Source organism: Epinephelus fuscoguttatus, linkage group LG5 (genome assembly GCF_011397635.1).
Source record: "Epinephelus fuscoguttatus linkage group LG5, E.fuscoguttatus.final_Chr_v1".
NCBI classification, from domain to species: Eukaryota; Metazoa; Chordata; class Actinopteri; order Perciformes; family Serranidae; genus Epinephelus; species Epinephelus fuscoguttatus.
Window position 1 is genome coordinate 39,971,925 of NC_064756.1, and position 20,795 is coordinate 39,992,719.

General features: G+C 40.0%; 1 protein-coding gene across 1 annotated transcript in view; it reads left to right on the plus strand.

Moving 5' to 3' along the window:
• LOC125889053 (acidic amino acid decarboxylase GADL1-like) overlaps positions 1-20,795 on the plus strand; it is a 100,163-nt gene that overhangs the window by 11,982 nt on the left and 67,386 nt on the right. The window contains 10 exon segments of the mRNA XM_049576702.1: positions 50-140; positions 249-358; positions 2,313-2,428; positions 4,975-5,039; positions 5,206-5,287; positions 5,419-5,423; positions 7,162-7,216; positions 7,218-7,246; positions 7,355-7,451; positions 8,105-8,137. Of these exon segments, the coding sequence (XP_049432659.1) occupies positions 50-140; positions 249-358; positions 2,313-2,428; positions 4,975-5,039; positions 5,206-5,287; positions 5,419-5,423; positions 7,162-7,216; positions 7,218-7,246; positions 7,355-7,451; positions 8,105-8,137 (683 nt within the window).

The following is a 20,795-nucleotide window of genomic DNA, read 5'->3' on the forward strand; positions in this document are numbered from 1 at the left end:
TATAAATCCAGCTTTACCTGCTCTGTGTCTATTTTTATAATCTCTGTAGCCCATCCTCGTTTCTTCAACCAGCTGTATGCAGGGATGGAGCCGTATTCCGTGGTGGCAAGCTTCATTGCAGAGGCACTCAAACCCAGTCTGTGAGTCACACAACTCATTCTAACAAGAATTAAGTCATACTTGTACATGAAGCAAAGTTTAAAAACCATGCAAGTGGCATATTGTTTTGAAAATATGGTTTCCATCAGGTACACATATGAGGCGGCTCCGTTCTTTACACTGATGGAGGATGCTGTGCTTAGGAAGATGATGGAGATGACTGGCTGGGAGGAAGGGGGAGACGGAATCTTCAATGCAGGTACAATAACTGGCAGATACTGATATTCATACCTCTGTTACTGTGTTTCTGTTTTCTTTTTTTTTTGATACTTTCATCCAGCCTAGAGTGTTATATGTGCTGCATCTTCAGTATCAATGCAGCAGATTATTTTTTTGGCTTTTCATGCCTTTATCAGATAGGACAGACTCACGCCAGAATTCCACTGGATGCGTGTCTGTTGCGGAACGGCAGTGCTGGTTATCCCCTGCTTCTCTGCTGTCCGTCAACACCCACCGGCTGTGTTTGCTGTGCGGAGCGGTGCAGCTTCGTCGGACAGCAGGAGTCACGAGGACCCACGAAATCTTGCGAATTCACACACAATCGTGCGATATAACAAGATGTAGGCCTAGTTTCTATAAACAGAACCACAAAACCAGAGGAGTAGTAGGAAGACATCTCGGTGCACTGCCATGATTAATATCTCCTCGTCCATGGTGTCAACGGGGTGAAATGACATCTGAAAACCTCTGACCTGTTGACTTCAGGCCTGCCTCTGCCCATTATGACGTTTTCAAGGTGTAGCGCAGGGAAATATGATCCGCCGTGAACACTGTGTATTTCATTGTGAAAATTAACTGGATGTTTTATTTTGTTTCTGTGCACGACTTCCTGCCCCGCACGATCTGCTCTGTGCTGAATTGCTGCGTTGTGCTCCACCGTCTGGCAAAAATAGAAGTCCTGCGTATCTGTTGCGGAGGGCTGCTGTGACGCTGTGTCAGCTGTGACAGAGCGGGAACGCAGCACAGCCGCAGCCGGTGGAATCATACACATTGACTAGAATTGTTCCGGACGCAGATGCATCTGGTGGAATTGGAGGTAACGCCGGAATTCCACTGGATGCGTGTCCGTTGTGGAACAGCTGTGCTGGTTATCCGCTGCGTACTCCGCCGTCTGTCAACACCCACCGGCTGCGTTTGCTGTGCGGAGCGGTGCAGCTCCGTCAGACAGCGGTAGTCACGAGGACCCACGAAATCTTGCGAATTCACGCACAATCGCGCGATATAACAAGATGTAGGCCTAGTTTCTATAAACAGAACCACAAAACCAGAGGAGTAGTAGGAAGACATCTCGGTGCACCTCCATGATTAATATCTCCTCGTCCATGGTGTCAACGGGGTGAAATGACGTCTGAAAACCTCTGACCTGTTGACTTCAGGCCTGCCTCTGCCCATTATGACGTTTTCAAGGTGTAGCGCAGGGAAATATGATCCGCCGTGAACACTGTGTATTTCATTGTGAAAATTAACTGGATGTTTTATTTTGTTTCTGTGCACGACTTCCTGCCCCACACGATCTGCTCCATGCTGAATTGCTGCGTTGTGCTCCACCGTCTGGCAAAAATAGAAGTCCTGCGTATCTGTTGCGGAGGGCTGCTGTGATGCTGTGTCAGCTGTGACAGAGCGGGAACGCAGCACAGCCGCAGCCGGTGGAATCATACACATTGACTAGAATTGTTCCGGATGCAGATGCGTGTGGGTTGCGTCTGTGCAACCCACACGCATCTGGTGGAATTGGAGGTAACGCCGGAATTCCACTGGATGCGTGTCCGTTGCGGAACGGCTGCGCTGGTTATCCACTGTGTGCTCCTCCGTCCGTCAGCGCTCACCGGCTGCGTTTGCTGTGCGGAGTGGTGCAGCTCCGTCGGGCAGCGGTAGTCAGGAGGACCACGAAATCTTAAGATCCACGAGCAATCGCGATATAACAAGATGTAGGCCTAGTTTCTGGATAAACAGAACCACAAAACCAGAGGAGTAGAAGACATCTCGTGCACCTCTGGTGGAATTTCGGGATGGTGTCAAGGGTGAAATGACGTCTGAAAACCTCTGACCTGTTGACTTGTTCTGGGGCCTGCCTGCCCATTATGACACTTCCTTAAAACAGGAAAAATGGGTTGTGCACCGGGCGTAAGACCTGTGTACTGTTTGCCTTTTAGGTGGCTCAAGGTCCAACATGTACGCTATGAACATAGCCAGGTTTCATCATTGTCCTGACATTAAAGAAGACAGCCTTTCTGCTGTTCCACAGCTTGTCATCTTCACATCACAGGAGGTAGCCTTTACAGGAATTAAGAGAACATATAGCTAACGAACAGCCGCAGTTTAATCATGTTAAGATTTGACTAGAATTGTTCTCTCAATTGAACAGTGGGTTGCGCCTGTGCAACCCACACGCATCTGGTGTGAATTTTTTTAATTCCACTGGATGCGTGTCCTTAATATAACTTGTCTCTGATGTAGATCTCCTTCACCTTCATGCCGCTTATGCCTCTTAATAATACAGCTATTTTTTGGCAAGCGGTAGTCAGGAGGACCGTTCTCAAGATCCACGAGCCGGTGGAAATACACATTGATGGATCGTGAACCTGCTGTTCTAAATAAACAACACTAGATACGCATCTGGTGGAATTTGGACATTCAGGGATGGCAGTGTAATTTATTGTTCTGGGGCTGTATGCGTTTTCAAAACAAACTTAAAACAGGAAAAATGGGTTGTGCACTCTTCATTGTTAGGTTTCTTTCCTTGGGTTTAGGCAAAAAAACTCTGTGGTTAGGTTTAGAAAAACAAACAAACATCATTGTCCTGACATTAAAGAAGACAGCCTTTCTGCTGTTCCACAGCTTGTCATCTTCACATCACAGGAGGTAGCCTTTACAGGAATTAAGAGAACATATTAAGAACAACTAGTTTAACATGTTAAGATTTGTTTGTAGGAAGTACTTTCTCTCAATTGAACAGTGTCAGCAACCTAGATTCTTAACAACATGTTGTGTGACTATTTTTTTTTTAATTTTATGACATTTTTTCTTAATATAACTTGTCTCTGATGTAGATCTCATTCACCTTCATGCCTCTTATGCCTCTTAATAATACAAAAATATTTTTTTGGCAACCAGCTTTTCAAACACGTTCTCATCCTAATTTGTTAAATACTGCTGCTTTGTCAGTGAACCTGCACGTCTAAATAAACAACACTAGATACTGTCCTGGGTCACTTTTGGACATTCAGGGATGGCGTGTCAATTTATGCCAAAACACACAGTATTTTCAAAAAAATGGCTTTAGACTTACAATGTTGAAACTCTTCATTGTTACACTTTCCGGCTTTATTAAAACTCTGTGGTTAGATTTAGAAAACAAACAAACATAACAACAACAACTGCTGGACATATAGCTTAAAATTACAACATGTTAATGTTATTAGCATCAACCTATGGCATTTGGAACTATCCACCTCAATATCCCGCCTACTGTACATGGACTTCCTTGCTCTCTACATTATGGCAGTTGCTGGCAGCGTTGGGATGGATTATTACCTGCTGCCTCTAAAACTGATGTGCTTGGTACATACCATACTGAAAGGTGTAGGCGTGTGTGTTGGTGTCTGATGCTGACATCACTGACAAAGCTGTGGTGTTAAGGCGGATTTATACTTGTGCATCAGCTCTAAGCAGTGCCTACACTGTAGCCTACGCATGTGGCCTACGCTGTTGTGAGAATTTATACTAGTGTGTTTGTGTGTCAGTGTAACTCTGCAGTTACACCTCAAAACACTAGTCGGCAGTGGGGTTTCTGTGAAGTACTGTGAAGTTTAAAACACAGCCAAAACACACATTGAAAATGGCTTTAGAGCATGTTAATGTTATTAGCATCAACCTATGGCATTTTACATTGTGTAAATCAACCTAGCGGCTAGTGGAGATTTCCTCTACCCATATGAAGCCATGATAAATCACATACAAGACTTAAATGCTAATTTGTGAGGGATTTATTGTCTTCACAATTTATTGTTTTTAATAAAAGTAAATAAAAGCTTTGTTTCCACTGAGAGACATGGTTTTCAGTTTACAAAAATAGACAGGAGGTTTGCGTCGCCACAACGTGTAGTTACATTTCTGAGGAGGTGCACAGCAGGATACGGCTTAGGTATTTTAGACGTAGTATAAATCCCACTTTAAATGAGTTGGGAGTGAGAACAGGCTGATTTTTTTATAGAACTGAATCTTGTAGTTAATTTGCATGATAAACTAAAGAAGTCTTTCTCATGACTGATACTTAGGTCACAAATCAATCAGACCTTTATAGTTTAAACAGTGATTCATGTGGTAAAACAGAAATTAGATCTAGTGTGTGTGATTCTATTAACCATGGGTGTTGTGTTTGAAAATACAAATACCTTTGCTGACAAACTTGTTTTATCTCTTTCAGTGTCGTTATTTAGGCTGACCAAATGTCCTCTTTTGCCCGGACATGTCCACTTTTGACGTCCTGTTCCAGGGCGTGTTTATAAATTGATGATAATGTCCGGTTTTCCTTGTGTGTGTGTGTGTGTGTGTGTGTGTGTGTGTGTGTGTTAGAGTGCGGCATGGGCCGCATATTTCTGTCTGAACCCGACGGGTTCGGACATGTTTTGTTATGTCCTAAACCGAACCGAGCCCGACATTATTTAATCACTAAAGCACTGAGTTTGTGTCACACAGTTGTTATGGTTACAGGCTATTTAACAGACCGGGCGTGCGCCGTGGGTGCTCTGCGGAGAAGGAGACCTACGTGTTTGAGACAGTATAAATGCGTCTTTTCGCTTCCCTGTTTCTCAGGCCTGTTGGAGTGGAGCAGCTCTGGTGTCTAAGAAGCATAAACACATGTTGAAGGGCATCAATAGGTGAACGGTTCCATCAAATCAAGATCAAATTCCGTTTATTGATATAGCAAGTTTAAAAACAAGCAAAGTGCTATACAAAATCAAAACAATAGTGGCTAGTGTTCAGATGCCAGTGATAACACAATGACTGTGATCTTTCTTGGCTGTGTTGCTTTTGTCTGATAAGAGCAAACTCTGTAGCCTGGAACCCTCATAAGATGCTGATTGCATGTCTGCAGTGCTGTGCTTTCCTGGTCAGGGACAAAACAGTAAGAGATGCTCACTTATCACTTGTATGTTTTAATGTAAGCAGTGAAGCATAAAGAAATAACAAAAAAACAAAACAAAAAACCACACAGGATGTGTGTTAAGGCCTAGACACACCAAACCAACAGCAAAGAACCTGTGGTGTGGAGGGCTGACTGTTGCGTTGCTTCATGCTGCCTATAACTCGACCAAAAAGTCGCACCTAAACCACTGTAAAGAGTACAGCCAACGGCCAACTAGCATGTACATTCTACGCAAGCAGCAGTAGTCTTCTATTGCACATCTGTCCATTGTGGAAGAGGCATCCCTCTTCGGTTTCTCTTCCGGAGGTTTCTTCCATTTTTTTCCCTGTTAAAGGGGTTTATTTTGGGGGAGTTTTTCTTTATCTGCTGTGAGGGTACAAGGACAGAGGGATGTCGTATGTAGTATGTTGTAAAGCCCTCTGAGGCAAAAAGCGAATTGTGATATTGGGCTTTATGAAGAAAACTGAATTGTATAGTCTGTATTTGTCATTCAAAAAGGGAAACCGCAAGATTGACAAGAAGGATTCAAGAGGCATGTGAGCACATTAACAACACAACCCAGTGTTTGTTACAATCCCTGTAGATGTCTCTTGGTAAGGGAGGCAACATACAGCCAATACAGTTGGGCAAGCACTGCTGTTGACTGTTTAGTGAGCTGGCAAGTAATAAAAGTTTACTTTAAGAAATTCCCTCAAGGCATTTGAGCGAGATCATGTTCACAAGAATGAATTGAACGAAAGGTCACAGTGACCTTGACTTTTGACCTATGACCACCAAAATTTAATCTGTTCATCGTTGAGTCCACATGAACATTTGTGCCAAATTTAAAGAAAGGCCTTCTTGAGATACCATGTTCACAAGAATGAGACAGGTATCCAGATGGATGGATGGATGGACGGACAACCCGAAAACAAAATGTCTCCAGCTATGGCTATTGCTATTGAGGCATAATAGCAAACAGAGTACACATATGGCCCAGATTCCAAAACCACTTTCTAGTGCATCATACGAGTTAACTATCAAACGTTACACAGAGAGACACAGGAGGTGGACTGCTCCAGTTAAATCATGGCCACCTCTGGTATTTTCCCAAAGTGGCTTTTATCAGTGGGAGCAATGGATTGTGATTGGTGGCTAAAGCCACGCCACAAAGGGGAAGGATCAGCGGAGCTGAGGAAGACTGCAGTATGAACACAGCTAGGAGGTACAGAGGTGGTGCCCGGGGGGAAATTTCAATGGGGGAGTGGGTGACGTGTTTACCTATTCTAAATGACAGAGGAAGAGAAGGTCTGCTCCACAATAAAACATAACAATACAAAGCTGAAGATCACAACATGTGTACGAGCAAACAGTAACACAACAGTTATGAACTCTTTCTGCTAAAGAGCTCAATGGCTAAGAAAATAATTTTACCTAAAGAGTTTGTTTTGATCTCATGCCCCTTTGACATTAGATGTTTGTTCACTTTGCACACTACCATTTCTCTTCTCCTGCACTGAGCTGAACTGCCGGTCGCAGTGACTTCAGTCACTGCAGGGCTCTCACCTCTGACACAGATTCAACATGTTCAATCGCCTGAAAAAAGCAAACAAGGGCTGATAAGTGCCAATGGTGCAGGACAAACCGAAAACTAAGGCGACAGACGTTCACAGATAGTCCAACACTGACCAATGGTGTGTCAGGGCCTTTAGCTTTTCAGCTAAATGGAGAACAGGTACACTTCATATTTTCTATCTAAATGGTATCAATATAAAAGTATTGTTTGAATAAATGAAAAAAATAATTTTTTTATGATGCTCAGTGAAATGTATTTATGTTGTGTAAACCATTCTTGTCATTGTGCTTCTACACAGTCTCCTCCATTGCCACTCAGGTAGGGCCTGCTATCTCTTCCAGCAGGATAAGTTCTAATGATGTTAGTTACGACACTGGAGACAAGTCCTTCCAATGAAGCTAATTCCTTAGCTTCACATCCAGGAGTGTGTGGACACTGTGGGGAAGCTGACAGAACCTGTCAACATCCAGCCCTCCCTCTGGTTCTTCAAGAGGAGGAGCAGAACACAGCCTGGGACAGCAGGGTTTGCTGGAGGCTCCTGAGGGGCGCAAAGCCAGGCCACTTGTCATATTTTGCCCAGGGGGTTTGGTGCCCCTGTCCGGTGGGCAAACTAGTTCCTCTGAACCATCCATTTTAGCATTTATCCAAGTCTATCAACAGGCAGCCATGTTTCAGTCAACATTTTAAAGTGGAAATAAACAACTTTTCAGCTAGCTAACGCTGGCAGCCAGAAACAAATGATCCATGTCTATGATCCATTGTCCATTTGATAATCTAAACAAAAAATGTGCTTCCTCGTGGTGATCCTCCTAAAATGAACAGTGGTGAAAGTTCCTATATTCTGTAATGATCCATGACTAAGTAGTTGATAAGCACACAGCGTTAGCTAGCGAACTAGTGCACTAGTAGAAAAGTCTTCTATGTCCACTTTAAACGAACAACTGCGAACGCAAGGCTAACATTATTTTTACAAAAACTATCAAAAATATATCAATCTCCGTTTCTGCAACATAAAACAGAGGGTCTGGTACTCGCACGTGCACACATCTAAAACAGAGGCTCTGAATCTTGCATATGTGCATGCCAAATGGTGGCTCTCCGGCTCTGCAGGGGGATGTTTCTTGCTGCATGGGGGACGGAGCGATGGAGTCCTTTATTACTGTATAGCAGTGGCCCAGTGTATTATTGTGCACAAGAACAATAAGTGGGAAAGCAAAATCCACTTTTTTTTTTGCAGATAGAAGAAAAGAGAGGGGTTCAGTCTGTTAATGGAAGTAAGTTTTCGCAAGTTTAGCCACAATTTCACACACACACACACACATACTTGTTTTCAGGACATATCAGTACATATGACAAAAATGTGACAAATGGGAACGTACCTTTCCCAAGGTCCTAGAGGCTGGGGAATCAAAGTGTTTCTTCCCCATGCTTCCAGGAATGTGTGTATCTGTTGAGATTTTGGCTAGGGCTATATTTTGGTCAAACCTGATTTTAATGCGACTTATGAGGACACTGTCAGGTTTATGTGACTTATGAGCCATCACACACAGATTTGTCAAGTTTATGTGACTTATGAGTCATCACACACAGATTTGTCAAGTTTATGTGACTTATGAGTCATCACACACAGATTTTTCATGTTTAGGTGAATTGTGAAACCCATAGATACATAATCAATCAAAATAATCAAAAATGTGATCTTTCTACTTTTTAAGTAGTATTATTGTATTGCATTTATGAATTTTGTGGTAAATGTTCATCTAAATAAAAACATGGAAAACATCTTGCCATTCTTATTTTTTTAATTACTAGTAAATATGTAAATTGAATCCAGAATAGATCACAGAGAATGCAGCAATCTTGCCTCCAAATTTCTCCAAAATTCCAGTGAATTTTCAGTTCAAAAACCAGCAACACAATGCTGGAAACTTAGGGTATAGCTTAAAGTAACAAACCTTTCAAATACTTTCTCTATTGCTTGTTGAAAGAGCAGAGTATGCACCTATCATCTTAAACATAATTTTCTAAAAGAAATTATGGCAGGTACTGTGAATAAAACCAAGAGAGTGGGGGGTTAAACAAAAAATACTCATTCTTCAATCTGAACATTTGGTAGCACAGAGCAACTTGAGCAACTGAGTATCATCATTTACAAAAGATATAGAATGAAAATAAAATTAAGTTCAACTGATATGGAATTGTACTTGGGCCACATGCTACGATTCTATTGTAAATGTAGTATTTGATGGCAACCCAGTCTCTGTCTTTCAGAGCTAGTGGTTCTGCTTGGAGGCAGGAGTCACATTCCTTTTTACCTGGTACTTTGCAGCTTGTTATGAAATGCAACATGTGCTGCTCAACAGCCTTCACTTCATCATCTGTCCACTTGCTTTTCACCTTCCCAGCTGTCATGAATAGAAACAAAAGGAGAAAAAAAAGTAAGATCGGATAGAAAATATTTTAGCTAATGATGTGGATACAAATTGCTTTTAAACCTTGCTTTCCACTGGGGTGTTTTGAGGATGCCTGGGATGAATGTAGTTGAAGTGCTGTGCTCTGCTGGGAATCTAAAAGGATGGAATAGAATAACAATGTAACACACATTCTACAGTCGATGGGTCAGAACATATGAGGACGTCACCTGAAACACACTCAAGTCTTTCACAGCCTAAAACAATATGAGGACAATGTAACACACATTCTACAGTCGATGGGTCAGAACATATGAGGACGTCACCTGAAACACACTCAAGTCTTTCACAGCCTAAAACAATATGAGGACAATGTAACACACACTCTACAGTTGTTGGGTCAGAACATATGAGGACGTCACCTGAAACACACTCAAGTCTTTTACAGCCTAAAACAATATGAGGACAATGTAACACACACTCTACAGTCGTTGGGTCAGAACATATGAGGTCGTCACCTGAAACACACTCAAGTCTTTCACAGCCTAAAACAATATGAGGACATGACGACTGAACACATATACAGTCCATGTTTCTAACTTCTAACTTCTCCTGCTGTTGTCAAAGAAGGCTCTAAAGCCCACACTGATGTAAACTGATCAACTTCCACAGAAATCCAATCATGTAAGCTGATGAGCAGGAGGTGAAATGGACAAAAACATGAGCCAGAGGACAAAAAATATCAAATTTGGTGAGAATAAAGATTAATTTGATGCTTTAAGGGGGAGTTACAGCTAACAAATGGTACGGCCAATTTCTATCAGCTATGCTATTCACAAATAAGTAATGCTAACATTGATATTGTGAACATTTCACACAAACTGACTGTTTGAATTCAGTGAAAGGGTATTAAATTTATGCACTGGGCCCAACTGAGACATATACTTAATTCCAAAGAGAAGAAATTCATGTGTAATTACCTGTTGGAAGGATGAAGTGGATCTCTCACACTTCTTGGTCTGCAGAAGGTTGAGTCAGGATGTCAACACTTGATGTCTGCAACAAAACACAACAATACAGTGTCAGAAATATTCTGTAAAATAAATCCTGACTAATTAATGAAGTAATGATCATACTTGTTTCAGTGAACTTAATTCACAGGAGGATGTGGGCTCATTATGCCAGACTCTATAGTAACAACTAACACTGTATAGCATCTGCTACCCAACAATATGAGGACAATGTAACACACACTCTACAGTCGTTGGGTCAGAACATATGAGGACGTCACCTGAAACACACTCAAGTCTTTTACAGCCTAAAACAATATGAGGACATGACGACTGAACACATATACAGTCCATGTTTCTAACTTCTAACTTCTCCTGCTGTTGTCAAAGAAGGCTCTAAAGCCCACACTGATGTAAACTGATCAACTTCCCCAGAAATCCAATCATGTAAACTGATGAGCAGGAGGTGAAATGGACAAAAACATGAGCCAGAGGACAAAAAATATCAAATTTAGTGAGAATAAAGATTAATTTGATGCTTTAAGGGGGAGTTACAGCTAACAAATGGTACGGCCAATTTCTATCAGCTATGCTATTCACACACAAGTAATGCTAACATTGATATTGTGAACATTTCACACAAACTGACTGTTTGAATTCAGTGAAAGGGTATTTAATTTATGCACTGGGCCCAACTGAGACAGAGACTTAATTCCAAGGAGAAGAAATTCATGTGTAATTACCTGTTGGAAGGAATGTAGTGGATGTGTCGCTCACTTCTTGGTCTGCAGAAGGTTGAGTCAGGATGTCAACACTTGGTGTCTGCAACAAACACAACAATACAGTGTCAGAAATATTCTGTAAAATAAATCCTGACTAATTAATGAAGTAATGATCATACTTGTTTCAGTGAACTTAATTCACAGGAGGATGTGGGCTCATTATGCCAGACTCTATAGTAACAACTAACACTGTATAGCATCTGCTACCCAACAATATGAGGACAATGTAACACACACTCTACAGTTGTTGGGTCAGAACATATGAGGACGTCACTTGAAACACACTCAAGTCTTTTACAGCCTAAAACAATATGAGGACATGACGACTGAACACATATGCAGTCCATGTTTCTAACTTCTAACTTCTCCTGCTGTTGTCAAAGAAGGCTCTAAAGCCCACACTGATGTAAACTGATCAACTTCCACAGAAATCCAATCATGTAAGCTGATGAGCAGGAGGTGAAATGGACAAAAACATGAGCCAGAGGACAAAAAATATCAAATTTAGTGAGAATAAAGATTAATTTGATGCTTTAAGGGGAAGTTACAGCTAACAAATGGTACGGCCAATTTCTATCAGCTATGCTATTCACACACAAGTAATGCTAACATTGATATTGTGAACATTTCACACAAACTGACTGTTTGAATTCAGTGAAAGGGTATTAAATTTATGCACTGGGCCCAACTGAGACATATACTTAATTCCAAAGAGAAGAAATTCATGTGTAATTACCTGTTGGAAGGATGAAGTGGATCTCTCGCACACTTCTTGGTCTGCAGAAGGTTGAGTCAGGATGTCAACACTTGGTGTCTGCAACAAAACACAACAATACAGTGTCAGAAATATTCTGTAAAATAAATCCTCACTAATTAATGAAGTAATGATCATACTTGTTTCAGTGAACTTAATTCACAGGATGATGTTGGCTCATTATGCCAGACTCTATAGTAACAACTAACACTGTATAGCATCTGCTACCCAACAATATGAGGACAATGTAACACACACTCTACAGTTGTTGGGTCAGAACATATGAGGACGTCACTTGAAACACACTCAAGTCTTTCACAGCCTAAAACAATATGAGGACATGACGACTGAACACATATACAGTCCATGTTTCTAACTTCTAACTTCTCCTGCTGTTGTCAAAGAAGGCTCTAAAGCCCACACTGATGTAAACTGATCAACTTCCCCAGAAATCCAATCATGTAAGCTGATGAGCAGGAGGTGAAATGGACAAAAACATGAGCCAGAGGACAAAAAATATCAAATTTAGTGAGAATAAAGATTAATTTGATGCTTTAAGGGGAAGTTACAGCTAACAAATGGTACGGCCAATTTCTATCAGCTATGCTATTCACACACAAGTAATGCTAACATTGATATTGTGAACATTTCACACAAACTGTTTGAATTCAGTGAAAGGGTATTAAATTTATGCACTGGGCCCAACTGAGACATATACTTAATTCCAAAGAGAAGAAATTCATGTGTAATTACCTGTTGGAAGAATGAAGTGGATCTCTCGCTCACTTCTTGGTCTGCAGAAGGTTGAGTCAGGATCTCAGCACTTGGTGTCTGCAACAAAACACAACAATACAGTGTCAGAAATATTCTGTAAAATAAATCCTCACTAATTAATGAAGTAATGATCATACTTGTTTCAGTGAACTTAATTCACAGGAGGATGTGGGCTCATTATGCCAGACTCTAAAGTAATAATAGTGATGGCGAATGAAGTCTCATAAATCAATTTCTTTATTTTCTGAGCCCACCAGATGGCGCTCTGTTCAACAAAAGGTTTAAAGCACACCAGATTTCTATTCTTCTAGCCTCTCTCCTTAAACCAAGAGCGCCATCTACTGGGCTCGAAAATGAAGAAAATGCTTCATGAGGCTTCATTCCGCCATCACTAGCAATAACTAACACTGTATGGCATCTGCTACCCAACAATATGAGGACAATGTAACACACACTCTACAGTCGTTGGGTCAGAACATATGAGGACGTCACCTGAAACACACTCAAGTCTTTCACAGCCTAAAACAATATGAGGACATGACGACTGAACACATATACAGTCCATGTTTCTAACTTCTAACTTCTCCTGCTGTTGTCAAAGAAGGCTCTAAAGCCCACACTGATGTAAACTGATCAACTTCCCAGAAATCCAATCATGTAAGCTGATGAGCAGGAGGTGAAATGGACAAAAACATGAGCCAGAGGACAAAAATATCAAATTTAGTGAGAATAAAGATTAATTTGATGCTTTAAGGAAGTTACAGCTAACAAATGGTACGGCCAATTTCTATCAGCTATGCTATTCACACACAAGTAATGCTAACACTGATATTGTGAACATTTCACACAAACTGACTGTTTGAATTCAGTGAAAGGGTATTAAATTTATGCACTGGGCCCAACTGAGACATATACTTAATTCCAAAGAGAAGAAATTCATGTGTAATTACCTGTTGGAAGGATGAAGTGGATCTCTCGCTCACTTCTTGGTCTGCAGAAGGTTGAGTCAGGATGTCAACACTTGGTGTCTGCAACAAAACACAACAATACAGTGTCAGAAATATTCTGTAAAATAAATCCTGACTAATTAATGAAGTAATGATCATACTTGTTTCAGTGAACTAAATTCAAAGGTGGATGTGGGCTCATTATGCCAGACTCTATAGTAACAACTAACACTGTATAGCATCTGCTACCCAACAATATGAGGACAATGTAACACACACTCTACAGTTGTTGGGTCAGAACATATGAGGACGTCACCTGAAACACACTCAAGTCTTTACAGCCTAAAACAATATGAGGACATGACGACTGAACACATATACAGTCCATGTTTCTAACTTCTAACTTCTCCTGCTGTTGTCAAAGAAGGCTCTAAAGCCCACACTGATGTAAACTGATCAACTTCCCAAAAATCCAATCATGTAAACTGATGAGCAGAAGGTGAAATGGACAAAAACATGAGCCAGAGGACAAAAAATATCAAATTTAGTGAGAATAAAGATTAATTTGATGCTTTAAGGGGGAGTTACAGCTAACAAATGGTACGGCCAATTTCTATCAGCTATGCTATTCACACACAAGTAATGCTGACATTGATATTGTGAACATTTCACACAAACTGACTGTTTGAATTCAGTGAAAGGGTATTTAATTTATGCACTGGGCCCAACTGAGACAGAGACTTAATTCCAAGGAGAAGAAATTCATGTGTAATTACCAAGGAGAAGAATGTAGTGGATGTCGCTCACTTCTTGGTCTGCAGAAGGTTGAGTCAGGATGTCAACACTTGGTGTCTGCAACAAAACACAACAATACAGTGTCAGAAATATTCTGTAAAATAAATCCTGACTAATTAATGAAGTAATGATCATACTTGTTTCAGTGAACTTAATTCACAGGAGGATGTGGGCTCATTATGCCAGACTCTATAGTAACAACTAACACTGTATAGCATCTGCTACCCAACAATATGAGGACAATGTAACACCCACTCTACAGTCGTTGGGTCAGAACATATGAGGACGTCACTTGAAACACACTCAAGTCTTTCACAGCCTAAAACAATATGAGGACATGACGACTGAACACATATACAGTCCATGTTTCTAACTTCTAGCTTCTCCTGCTGTTGTCAAAGAAGGCTCTAAAGCCCACACTGATGTAAACTGATCAACTTCCCCAGAAATCCAATCATGTAAGCTGATGAGCAGGAGGTGAAATGGACAAAAACATGAGCCAGAGGACAAAAAATATCAAATTTAGTGAGAATAAAGATTAATTTGATGCTTTAAGGGGAAGTTACAGCTAACAAATGGTACGGCCAATTTCTATCAGCTATGCTATTCACACACAAGTAATGCTAACACTGATATTGTGAACATTTCACACAAACTGACTGTTTGAATTCAGTGAAAGGGTATTAAATTTATGCACTGGGCCCACCTGAGACATATATTTTAATCCAAAGAGAAGAAATTCATGTGTAATTACCTGTTGGAAGGATGAAGTGGATCTCTCGCTCACTTCTTGGTTGCAGAAGGTTGAGTCAGGATGTCAACACTTGGTGTCTGCAACAAAACACAACAATACAGTGTCAGAAATATTCTGTAAAATAAATCCTGACTAATTAATGAAGTAATGATCATACTTGTTTCAGTGAACTAAATTCAAAGGTGGATGTGGGCTCATTATGCCAGACTCTATAGTAACAACTAACACTGTATAGCATCTGCTACCCAACAATATGAGGACAATGTAACACACACTCTACAGTCGTTGGGTCAGAACATATGAGGACGTCACCTGAAACACACTCAAGTCTTTACAGCCTAAAACAATATGAGGACATGACGACTGAACACATATACAGTCCATGTTTCTAACTTCTAACTTCTCCTGCTGTTGTCAAAGAAGGCTCTAAAGCCCACACTGATGTAAACTGATCAACTTCCCCAAAAATCCAATCATGTAAACTGATGAGCAGAAGGTGAAATGGACAAAAACATGAGCCAGAGGACAAAAAATATCAAATTTAGTGAGAATAAAGATTAATTTGATGCTTTAAGGGGAAGTTACAGCTAACAAATGGTACGGCCAATTTCTATCAGCTATGCTATTCACACACAAGTAATGCTAACATTGATATTGTGAACATTTCACACAAACTGTTTGAATTCAGTGAAAGGGTATTAAATTTATGCACTGGGCCCAACTGAGACATATACTTAATTCCAAAGAGAAGAAATTCATGTGTAATTACCTGTTGGAAGGATGAAGTGGATCTCTCGCTCACTTCTTGGTCTGCAGAAGGTTGAGTCAGGATGTCAACACTTGGTGTCTGCAACAAAACACAACAATACAGTGTCAGAAATATTCTGTAAAATAAATCCTGACTAATTAATGAAGTAATGATCATACTTGTTTCAGTGAACTAAATTCAAAGGTGGATGTGGGCTCATTATGCCAGACTCTATAGTAACAACTAACACTGTATAGCATCTGCTACCCAACAATATGAGGACAATGTAACACACACTCTACAGTTGTTGGGTCAGAACATATGAGGACGTCACCTGAAACACACTCAAGTCTTTTACAGCCTAAAACAATATGAGGACATGACGACTGAACACATATACAGTCCATGTTTCTAACTTCTAACTTCTCCTGCTGTTGTCAAAGAAGGCTCTAAAGCCCACACTGATGTAAACTGATCAACTTCCCCAAAAATCCAATCATGTAAGCTGATGAGCAGGAGGTGAAATGGACAAAAACATGAGCCAGAGGACAAAAATATCAAATTTAGTGAGAATAAAGATTAATTTGATGCTTTAAGGAAGTTACAGCTAACAAATGGTACGCCAATTTCTATCAGCTATGCTATTCACACACAAGTAATGCTAACACTGATATTGTGAACATTTCACACAAACTGACTGTTTGAATTCAGTGAAAGGGTATTAAATTTATGCACTGGGCCCACCTGAGACATATATTTTAATCCAAAGAGAAGAAATTCATGTGTAATTACCTGTTGGAAGAATGAAGTGGATCTCTCGCTCACTTCTTGGTCTGCAGAAGGTTGAGTCAGGATCTCAGCACTTGGTGTCTGCAACAAAACACAACAATACAGTGTCAGAAATATTCTGTAAAATAAATCCTGACTAATTAATGAAGTAATGATCATACTTGTTTCAGTGAACTTAATTCACAGGAGGATGTGGGCTCATTATGCCAGACTCTAAAGTAATAAATAGTGATGGCGGAATGAAGTCTCATAAATCAATTTCTTATTTTCTGAGCCCACCAGATGGCGCTTTGTTCAACAAAAGGTTTAAAGCACACCAGATTTCTATTCTTCTAGCCTCTCTCCTTAAACCAAGAGCGCCATCTACTGGGCTCGGAAAATGAAGAAAATGCTTCATGACGCTTCATTCCGCCATCACTAGCAATAACTAACACTGTATGGCATCTGCTACCCAACAATATGAGGACAATGTAACACACACTCTACAGTCGTTGGGTCAGAACATATGAGGACGTCACCTGAAACACACTCAAGTCTTTCACAGCCTAAAACAATATGAGGACATGACGACTGAACACATATACAGTCCATGTTTCTAACTTCTAACTTCTCCTGCTGTTGTCAAAGAAGGCTCTAAAGCCCACACTGATGTAAACTGATCAACTTCCACAGAAATCCAATCATGTAAGCTGATGAGCAGGAGGTGAAATGGACAAAAACATGAGCCAGAGGACAAAAAATATCAAATTTAGTGAGAATAAAGATTAATTTGATGCTTTAAGGGGAAGTTACAGCTAACAAATGGTACGGCCAATTTCTATCAGCTATGCTATTCACACACAAGTAATGCTAACATTGATATTGTGAACATTTCACACAAACTGACTGTTTGAATTCAGTGAAAGGGTATTAAATTTATGCACTGGGCCCAACTGAGACATATACTTAATTCCAAAGAGAAGAAATTCATGTGTAATTACCTGTTGGAAGGATGAAGTGGATCTCTCGCCACTTCTTGGTCTGCAGAAGGTTGAGTCAGGATGTCAACACTTGGTGTCTGCAACAAACACAACAATACAGTGTCAGAAATATTCTGTAAAATAAATCCTGAAAGGATGAAGTGGATCTCTCGCTCACTTCTTGGTCTGCAGAAGGTTGAGTCAGGATGTCAACACTTGGTGTCTGCAACAAAACACAACAATACAGTGTCAGAAATATTCTGCAAAAATAAATCCTCACTAATTAATGAAGTAATGATCATACTTGTTTCAGTGAATTCAATATCAACACACACTCTACAGTTGTTGGGTCAGAACATATGAGGACGTCACCTGAAACACACTCAAGTCTTTTACAGCCTAAAACAATATGAGGACAATGTAACACACACTCTACAGTTGTTGGGTCAGAACATATGAGGACGTCACCTGAAACACACTCAAGTCTTTCACAGCCTAAAACAATATGAGGACAATGTAACTCACACTCTACAGTCGTTGGGTCAGAACATATGAGGACGTCACCTGAAACACACTCAAGTCTTTCACAGCCTAAAACAATATGAGGACATGACGACTGAACACATATACAGTCCATGTTTCTCACTTCTAACTTCTCCTGTTGTTGTCAAAGAATGCTCTAAAGCCCTCACTGATGTAAACTGATCTTTCCTACTAGAAATTATTGTCAATCATTTGAATTAAATACACATCTTTGTACCTCCTCATACTTAACAGATCTTTTACTGTATAATCTATGAAAAGAATTTACTTACCAGAGCTCGCCATGGCCACTGAGATATTCCATAGTCATAGGTTACACTCTCTGCCTGGATGTCTTCAATTGCAAACAGGCACAGATGAGGTTTTCCCTGGACTGTCAGCTTTTTCATTTTGCAGTTTGGGGACTTGTGGGCATCATTAACCAGCCGCCCATTGAGTCATCTTCATGGGAGGCATCGATGCTAAAATTGAACAAGGAAACCTATCTCAGTTTTCTCCACTAAAACCATAATGTTGCAAAGAACAACTGATCTTCTATAGGCCTTTACTTACCACCATGTGCTGTTGTTCCATTCAAAATCAAACAGGAAAGCATTTTGCTTCTCTGTGTATTTTTTCTGCCGCTTGTCTCGTTCATGTTGTGAGATTAACTCTCCACGGTATTCCACCACAAAGGATCCCTTTTCAATCGGTGCACAGGCAAATACACCACGTCCTAATACACCAAAGATCATTAATTAGTGTCAAGTAATACAATCCAAATCAGGTTCACTAACTGCAGCTAATCAGCTATTGACTAAACATATGCAGAATAAACATAAGACTTTTTAACAGTGTGAAAAAGATCTGAATGATGTTTAGTGATGTTTGAAATTGATGTTTAGGGCTGCAACAACAAATCAATAAAACCAATAAATAAACTATTATTAAAATATTGGCAGCAAATGTCATTATCAGTTTGTTGTCTTGCATGATTATGTCTATAATGTCTAGTGACGTTCATGCAGTAACCAAAGGGAATAATATATAACATACCTTTATAGTCATTGATCCACTGGACCTTTAAACAAGGCTTGTCAACTCCAGATAAAATAAATTGAGCAGCCTCAGCTTCAGGAGAAGTCTGGCTCTTCTTTTGACATGCTCTTTACTTGGCCATGTACACTCAACCTGCAAACATCTACATGGGAAGATGACAAAAAGTCAGTGAGACAAATATAAGAAAGAACAGTACTTACTTTAAATCAAACAGGACTTCTAAAATGGTATTATTCATTACTCATTTGCTGATCAGGCTAATAGATCGGTGTGAACCCTGTGCAAATGTGATAACAGTGTGACATTAAAAAACCTTAACAAATAATATTAACCTACCAAAGCACCTTCAAAGATAAATGTTACTATGAGATCATTATAAAACTGTTCGCTCCACTACCATCACCTATACTGACTAACTAAGATTAATTTGTGTTACATAGGAAAACATTAATATTATCATCTAAATTCCAGAAAACATATCTTTTGCTGAAATCAAATTTGTGTTCAAGAACAGTTAAAACAACTTGACTGTCTCTGCAAGCTGAAAAAGTTTGTTTGGAGAATTGTCCCTTTAACTCATGCAGCCATTTTAACAACTTCTGCTGTCTATTGTTGAAGATAAAGCTAAAGTAAGTAATTACCATTTATCATGCATCATGCATCCCTTACAGTTGAGTCCACTGCGTGTTGAATTTCCTTTCACTAATTAGCCAACTTTACCTCATGAGGTGATTGTTCCAGCGTGACGTCGAAGGATTAAATGTCTCCTGTGGGCTGAAGGTCCCGGATGTTCCGTTCACCGAGCGCTCCGCTGCGGTCGTATCTGTTTTAGATGATTTGAGTCTATCGACCAATTAGAGGCTGCGTTTGTAATGAATGCCTCACGTGCCGCAGCGCTGATCTCAAACATAGTAAAGCTGATTCCACCCGCAGTTGAATGATAAAACGGAAACAAAACTGAAACCCAGAATAAGACTGGGCTGTGTATGGAACTGTAGAGGGCTTTTATTTTGAAAGAAAGAGACTCACAGGAAGTGGTTAATGCAGGATCTTCACCACTCACGGACTTTCACCGTCGTGTTTCCAGCAAAGGTTTCAGTCGTTTTCAGGTAAGGACAATCTTTCTAACCTACTGACAATTGTCTCAACAATGTTTTGCAAACTGCTCTTACACTAAATTTGGTCCCGCTTTGCATGTAAAACTGTTCTTTAACAACACTTGATAGACGCTTCAAAAACGTCCTCATTTTTCATGGAGCCCTGATTTTGGTGTGTTTATATAGGCTAAGTGTGTGTTATCATAAAATGTCCTAATTTGTCATGAACACAAGAGCAGCAATCTTGGACCTTCAGGTGAAAATACAGATATGAGGAAAATGCTTTAAAAATGTAGTATAATGTGTTGTTCTGAAGGATTTTATAGTTGCTTAGTGAATGAAGTGACTTCATTACCACTTTTAAATACTAAATTAATAACCAAAATAAGCTGGCACTGTGCACTGTGCATTTTTTAATAGTGTGTTAATAGTTGTTAAACATCTGCACTTTATACTATATTGTAAAACATATAAGGAAAGTTAAGTGAAGTTAATGAAGTATTGACTATGTCAATCAATACTTACAGATAC